Here is a 7,500-nt window from a genome sequence, read left to right on the forward strand (position 1 = left end):
AAAAAAAAGAGAGAGAGAGAGAGAGAGAGAGAGAGAGAGAGAGAGAAGGAGAGCGAGACAGAGAGAGAGAGGGAGAGAGAGAGAGAGAGAGAGAGGGGGAGAGAGAGAGAGAGAGAGAGAGGGAGAGAGAGAGGGGGAGAGAGAGAGAGAGAGAGAGAGAGAGAGAAGGAGAGCGAGACAGAGAGAGAGAGGGAGAGAGAGAGAGGGAGAGAGGGGGAGAGAGAGAGAGAGAGAGAGAGAGGGAGAGAGAGGGGAGAGAGAGAGAGAGAGAGAGGGGAGAGAGAGAGTTTCTTCATTTGGTGGCATTTTTTGTCTGCCAGTTGAGTCAAAACCATCAACTCTGAAGGAGCTGACTGCAATAAAGACTACAACTCCCATCATCCCACTCTTCATCACATCAACAAACTGTCACCCCTGGTGGCTGGCTGCAGTATAAACCCAGCTACTACATGTTAGCAGACGAAACTTTAAATAAATGTTTGACAAAGACGGTTTCTGTCATTTCAGGTCGTTCTTATCTCACTGAAGTTCAATTGTTTATGTTTGATCAGTTTGGTTTGAATTTGTTATTTGATGATATAAAAACAGTCTGAGACGTCATGAGTGACAGCTGAGACTGACCCAGTCCACGGCTCCACTCCCTGATCACTACTGCACAGACTCTGACTCCAACGCACGTCATCTGTGCAAGATGGTAGCGTTCAATCTGAGATACATGTATTTTAGCTTTTTCTAGATAGTGGGAGGAAGTGGAGACGCATCTTCAATCTGTATTTACAGTTTGGATGATTGAGACAAACCCTAGTGGCAGGAATTCACACATCGGCCTCCGGGTCGAAAAGATAAACAGAATCAGAACGGTCCTCATGTTTTCCATTGTAACAGTGTGTGTGTGTGTGTGTGTGTGTGTGTGTGTGTGTGTGTGTGTGTGTGTGTGTGTGTGTGTGTGTGTGTGTGTGTGTGTGTTACTGTCCCAGCTCCCGCTCTATCAGATCCATCCTGGCACTGATCTGTGGGTGAAAGACTCGACATGCTCCAGCAGGTTCAGCTGACACTCGGCCTCTGTCCCTGGACGAGGCTCGGGTATGTGTCCAGGTGTGTGTGTGTTCCTCGCAGTCTGAGTGTGTGTGCTTTTCTGTTTTTATGTTGATGTCGCCGAGTGTGTCTCGTGTCAACGTGTTTTTATCATTAGTCGTAGTGTCGGTGTCTTCAGTCTTTATTTCCTACAAACACACAGAGAAAACTGAATTTACAATGTGTTGTTTTCATGTTGACACCATTTCGTCAGTGAAGCTGCATCATTGTGCTCAGGCTCATTTCACAGAACACTTGGAGATAAATTTAGTTCCACATTCACCAGTGAGCCGGAGCCTCAATCTGGTTCTCAGCAGTCTCATAGCAACAGCAGGATCTGTTCAGAGCTGAGAGGACGAAGTGCAGCTTCTGTTAAAGGCTTCTGAGCTGAGCTTTGCTTTTTTAAAGTGGAGTGTTTACTAACTGAAGAATCCACTCTAGGGAAGGTCTGTCTGTGTGAAGGAATCTTTGACCATCCGAACACATTACATCTGCTATTTGTTCACCACTAGAGAGAACAGAGCCCGCCTCGTCCACGGAACACGGACATGTAACATAGAGAGTGACAGCATCTCGAGCCTTCAATGGACATGCTGCAGGGATGGGTGATCCGAGGTGGGGAGTTAAGTTGGGAGGCTGTGGGAGACATCTGCAGACTTGGAGGTGACACTTGCTCATGTTAGTCTGTTAACGTTGATGATGTTCCACCTTCTGGTCTCCTTGGTGCAGCAAGTCTACATTACACTCATCTGCATTAGACATCAGCTGCTGCCTGAGTTATACTTTCACCAGCTTCCAGAAAACTTCCATCACATTTGTATTCAAATTCAACTCGAGTCCTGATTTTCAGGTCCTCGACTCGACATTGACTGCATTAAGACTCGAAGTTAGAAACGAGGATTCTTATTAAAGACAATGACATTCAACCTGAGGACTCGTCTGTTGAGGGACAGACGTCCTGACACTGTTTATCCATTTTACTTATCCCAGTTGAGCATCAACGTATGGAGGGTCTGAGGACAAAGGAGTTAAGGACAAAGTGTCTGAGGATAGAGGTAGTTACCTTCAGCTCAGTGTTGTCTTCCTGTTCCTCTTTTCTGTCTCCTCAGCCTTTTCCCATGATGCTCCTGGCTTCTGGTAGCAGTGCTCATGCTGACATAACAGGAGGCCAGATTCCTTTGGGGCTGGAAGTCAATCTTGGCCCCTCCTGCTGCCTCCATGGCAACCTCCACAGCTGCAGATCGGGGTGGGACGGAGAGCTGCGTGGACAGACACACAAATGGACTGAAGACATGTGAGTCTGCATGGACTTAACAGTCACTGACGACAGCGAACTTACTGTAACAAGCTGATTTTCAGCTGCAGCCCACTGAGGACCTGATTGGCCATGCGTGTGCGCCAGCAGGTGCAGGTGGTCGTGATCTGGAGGCGTTGATCTCGGAGTAGTTCTCCTTCACACACGACAGACCGAACATGTGACCAGATATCAGCAAATCAGGCTCTGACAGGAACCGCTGGGCCCGCCCAGCCTAAAAACAAAAACTGATGAGTGAGGACCGTAGACTGTAAACAAGATGGACGACATGACAGCACCCAAAGGTGATGCCAATCATTTGGACCGCCCTGATGGCTGGCTGTAGTATAGGTCATGAACCATGCCTCCTCTGTGTTAGCAGAAACAAAGACACTATATGTGTGTGTGTGTTTGACGTCACCAGCATATCTATAGGTGACATCATTTGGGATGACGCACACACACACACAGCAGTGAATCATACCTGCAGTGTGTCTGCAGTAGTAGCAGATGTAGTTGTGTGGCACGTTGTCTTCATATAGGCCCATACAGGTTCCATGTTGCCAACACAGACACGACTCACACTGCGGAGAAACACCAAGAGTCACGTGATCACAGATTTGAAAACATGTGAACTGCTCCTTTAATGAGGAAATTATAAAGTGACTGTGCGTGTTACCTGGATCATGAAGTCTCTCCTCATCCACCTCCCAACACACCTCACCACCTCGCACTCGTCTGTCTCCATAGCAACAGGCCAAGAGGGCGTGTCCTCGCCACTCTCTGCTGTTAACGTGGACCAGTCACTGCCCTCCGACTGAGCAGGAGAAGGACGGACGAATGTGACAGGCAGCCGTCGGTTTATATATTGTTCACATTAATAAGAACCACTGCCCAGTGTTTGTGACGTGTGTGCATATCCCTACCTGGTGGAGGGGTGTTGGGTTGTCCGTGGACAGCTTCAGAGTGAGAGGAGGTCTGTCCGTGTTCTCGCCACTGCTCCGAGACCTGGGGAACAGAAAAACAGCCGTTGTTCTAACACTCTTTGCACCCGGGCGTGACGTCAGAGGAAAATGGCCGATGTGAGAATAAGTTGAATTGAGGAAAGTCTCTAAAATGACTCACCTGACTGACTTTTCTTCTTCTTCTTCTTCTTTCTTCTTTAGTTTGACCCTCAAGAAGTTCTTCCTCTCCTTGCTCTGTCCTCCACTTCCTCCCTCCCACCGTCCTTCTTCACCTCTGCTTACAGACGGGCATGATGCTGAGTCAAAACTGAGCTACACACAAATAACGGAAGAATGTTCACGTGCTCGGTCCTACCTGTTCCAATGGGGCTGTGCTCTGTGTCGTCACGGTGACAAGTCATATTCTTGTTCTCATTCTTCCTGTCTGACGCAGTCGACTCCCTCAGAAGACAACCGCTTTCCTACAACAACCCAACACAACTGTACCTCCTGCTAACTCTGTGTGTGTGTGTGTGTGTGTGTGTGTGTGTGTGTGTGTGTGTGTGTGTGTGTGTGTGTGTGTGTGTGTGTGTGTGTGTGTGTGTGTGTGTGTGTGTGTGTGTGTGTGTGTGTGTGTGTGTTACGATACCTCGGTGCCTCCTGCTCGCTGCCTGCCTCGGCCCAGCTGCTGGTCAGAGTGAATTGGATGTGGTAGTGCAGCAGACTTGCCTTCCTGAATGACTTGGTGCAGCCCGATGACGGACACTTGAACGGGTTGTGGTCCAACTCGATGGAGAGGATCGGAGGAGGCTGGTTCTTTATCACACGATACACTAAGACACGGAGAGAGTGTGTATGAATAAATTATATTAAATGTATAAAGGAACAAACACAATTGTCTCTTTCTGCTTTCAAACATTAGCTGAACCACAGACGTGTTCCTGACGTGTTCTGCAGGTTCTGTATGTTAGAACAAATGTCTGAGTCAGTGTCTCTGGACATTTCCTGGATCTTCTCCTGCAGCCTCCTAGTAAAATGTGTGTAACATGTCAGAGTGAGTCCATGTGAGGAAACAGCAGGACAATGTCCTGAAGCTTCCCAGAGAGCGAGTGGACGTGTTGATGAGGTTTCTAACACGTGACGGACGTGAAACTGGAAGAACCCAAACATCTCAGGATGAAGAAGAGGAGCCGTACACGTAGAAGACGAAGACGTCAACTTGGAAACACGAGGAGGTTCCAGATCTTTTGGTGATGAGGGCCGTGTGTGTGTGTGTGTGTGTGTGTGTGTGTGTGTGTGTGTGTGTGTGTGTGTGTGTGTGTGTGTGTGTGTGTGTGTGTGTGTGTGTGTGTGTGTGTGTGTGTGTGTGTGTGTGTGTGTGTGTGTGTGTGTGTGTGTGTGTGTGTGTGTGTGTGTGTGTGTGTACTTACATGGTTCTCTGCTGTACTTGTGCGTGGTGGGGAGGTGGGCCTGACGCTCCAACAGGAGGTCTGAGTAAGAGAGAGGACAACAAAGACTAAGATGAAACGACAGAGAAAGAGTTACAGACACATTGTTTTAATGTATTGGCCCAAATCAAAGATATGTTTATTTTTATTTGATTTTCAGTTTTCTGAGAAACTACGACACAATGTCCCTGAATCAGCCTCCGTTTCTCTGGCTTCGATACTGAAAATACACATGCTGTGCCTTTTTAAATATACATGTATATATTGATCAGACCTTTTTTGTGTGAAAGATGGGGGCAATGCAGCAAGAAAATCCGATGTTTACCTCTGTCATGAGAAGCTGCCAGCTGGGCGGAGTCATCTGTGATTGGCAGACTTTGAGCTCCACTGCTTCTACCTGGAAGAGGAGAAGAACTTAGCAGAGATTTAACCAGTTTTCCTTCTGAAGAGATAAATGAGTCACACACGCACCAGGGCTGATTGCCTGCACATTACCCAACATGCATTTCAACACTTGCTGAAGCATCACTGAGCAAAAGTTTGTTTAGGAAACTACATGTTTGATGATTCTGAAGTTAAAAGAAGCACATTCATGCGAACTTAGCCTTTCTTTAAATTCTAATTGTATTATGTTACACAGAAGTAACTGACCTCCCTGCTTCATAGCAAACATCTGTATCTACACAGCAGCTGTGCTGACGCTACATTGTCTCACTTACCTTCATCGGTTTTCTTCTTCACTGGTGGATGAGAGGGCAGCTTTTGCCTTCCTCTTCCTCCTCCTTCCTCCTCAGTTTCTTCCTTCTCTTCCTCCTCTTCCTCCTCTTCGTCCTCTTCGTCCTCTGCCTCCTCTTCCTCCTCTTCCTTCTTCTCCCCCCTTCATCTCTTTTTCTCCCCTCTGCCCCCTCCTTCGTCCTGCTCCTCCTCGCTCTCTCCTTCCTCCCATCCTCGCTTCCCACTGCACTCTTCTCAGATTTGGACTTCTGTTTCCCGGACAAAAAGACTGAGAATCAAACAGAGCTGTGACGTGGGGCGCCAATGAGACGGGGACCAATGGGAGATGAGTATTTCTTACTACTTGGAGGGTTTGACCTTGGTGGGCTTCACAGTCAGAACCACACCATCATAGAAACGCACTGTGTAGGAGTCTCAAAAACAAACACACACCATTTCAAAACTGTTTCAATCACATTTTTGCCAAATGACCGATCGATACGTCAACAAGAACTAAGTCTCACCATCCTTGTTGACGCTGAGGATTTTGGCCGGGTAGAAACGACAGTCTGTCCAACAGGCCAGAACCTTCATACCTGAGACAAACATCTGAGACAGAGAGGAAGAACAAATAAATCCAACTAAATACCAAATAATTAGTGTCAGTAAATCTTTCAGTCTACGTATCAGGACGATCTGTGTCCGCGTCATGATGTAAATACACAACTAAATATAAAATGTGTGGTACCGGTTGAGAGTGTGGTGGATTGAGGCCCAGCCTCCTCAGACTGACTCGCTCCAGCGGCCGCAGATACTGTGAGCTCCAATGAAACCATTCGTCATGGCGACGGCTCCACTGACGGTAGTGGATCAGGATCCGCTCTTCATCAAAGTCAATCTTTTCAATCGTCGCTGGGTACCTGAGAAGCACCGGGCACGATGACAGCTGTGTGTGAGTGAGTCGTTAAAGATAAACTGTGAGAAATGTACGTTGTTTTCGGTTTTAGTTTAAATATTCAGACCAGTTCTTGTGTCGATCTCGGGCTTCAAGCAGGGCTCCGACCTCAAAAGTGATTCCTGACCTGTCCGGAGGTGTCTTCATCTGCAGAGACAGAGACAAAATACTAAACCTAATTTTATTTGAATTTCCTGCCTTTTACAGGAGAACCTCCAGGTCCCACCCTTCCACACTTTGTAAAGTTCATGCATTTAAAAATCACCACCTGCTGGTTTGTTTTGTTTTATTTTGCAGGAACTGGAACGTTAATACGAATTTTTACTCTTTCACTGTAAATAGATTTTATTATAAATCTAATTACTGCTGCTGGGTTCTAATCCCAGTTCAGCCAGGGTCTAAGTGAAGGTTGCATAGGTTTCCTCCGGCTTCCTCCCACATTGCAAACACATGCTGGGGTTAGATTAACGTGACTCTACATTTACTGTGGGCGTGAATGGTTGTTTGTCTCTGTGATTTGCTGGCTACGTCCCTGGTGAACCCTGCAGCTGTGGTTGGCTCCAGCCCCCCCACAGCCTCAGAGGATGGGGGGTAAAGATGCTCAATGGATATTTCCTCATGTTTGTATTATATGTTTACTTTTTTATTACTTTTACTGACTAGAAATATCCTCTTTGCTGCTGTAACACAACACATGTCCTCACAGTGGGACTAAAACCAGTCTCACCAGTATCTCCACAGAGCAGCAGACTGATGGGCCTCGGTATTAATATGTTATTATTTTCAGTAAATCAAGTCAACAGACTGAAACGACACATGTTTGACTGACTCTTGTTTCTATAACAAAATTAAAACCCACAGTTGTTTCAGGCTACGTAACTGCAGCGTGATGACGACAGACACGTCGGTGAGACACGTACTTTTTAAACGTTTCTATTCATCTTTTTTGATTCATTATTTATTCATCAGACATTCAATCAAAATAAACGTCTCAACTCTTTCTGTGTTCAGTCCGTGGGGAAGCTGATTGGCTCACAGGCAGCAGATGACGCCTGTTCTGACTTCTCATTG

General features: G+C 46.8%; 1 protein-coding gene across 1 annotated transcript in view; it reads right to left on the reverse strand.

Moving 5' to 3' along the window:
• The window catches only part of LOC118111309 (PHD finger protein 20), a 39,396-nt gene that overhangs the window by 31,197 nt on the left and 699 nt on the right, over nt 1-7,500 (reverse strand). Inside the window, 25 exon segments of the mRNA XM_047340140.1 lie at nt 333-340; nt 979-1,021; nt 1,024-1,114; nt 2,185-2,251; nt 2,253-2,333; nt 2,414-2,495; nt 2,498-2,599; nt 2,847-2,952; nt 3,048-3,185; nt 3,295-3,376; nt 3,490-3,525; nt 3,527-3,605; nt 3,689-3,765; nt 3,767-3,794; nt 3,957-4,145; nt 4,743-4,802; nt 5,086-5,157; nt 5,480-5,519; nt 5,565-5,710; nt 5,713-5,743; nt 5,777-5,780; nt 5,839-5,908; nt 5,999-6,083; nt 6,223-6,394; nt 6,497-6,576. Coding sequence (XP_047196096.1) covers nt 333-340; nt 979-1,021; nt 1,024-1,114; nt 2,185-2,251; nt 2,253-2,333; nt 2,414-2,495; nt 2,498-2,599; nt 2,847-2,952; nt 3,048-3,185; nt 3,295-3,376; nt 3,490-3,525; nt 3,527-3,605; nt 3,689-3,765; nt 3,767-3,794; nt 3,957-4,145; nt 4,743-4,802; nt 5,086-5,157; nt 5,480-5,519; nt 5,565-5,710; nt 5,713-5,743; nt 5,777-5,780; nt 5,839-5,908; nt 5,999-6,083; nt 6,223-6,394; nt 6,497-6,576 — 1,969 coding nt within the window.

Source organism: Hippoglossus stenolepis, chromosome 6 (genome assembly GCF_022539355.2).
Source record: "Hippoglossus stenolepis isolate QCI-W04-F060 chromosome 6, HSTE1.2, whole genome shotgun sequence".
In the NCBI taxonomy this organism is placed as follows: Eukaryota; Metazoa; Chordata; class Actinopteri; order Pleuronectiformes; family Pleuronectidae; genus Hippoglossus; species Hippoglossus stenolepis.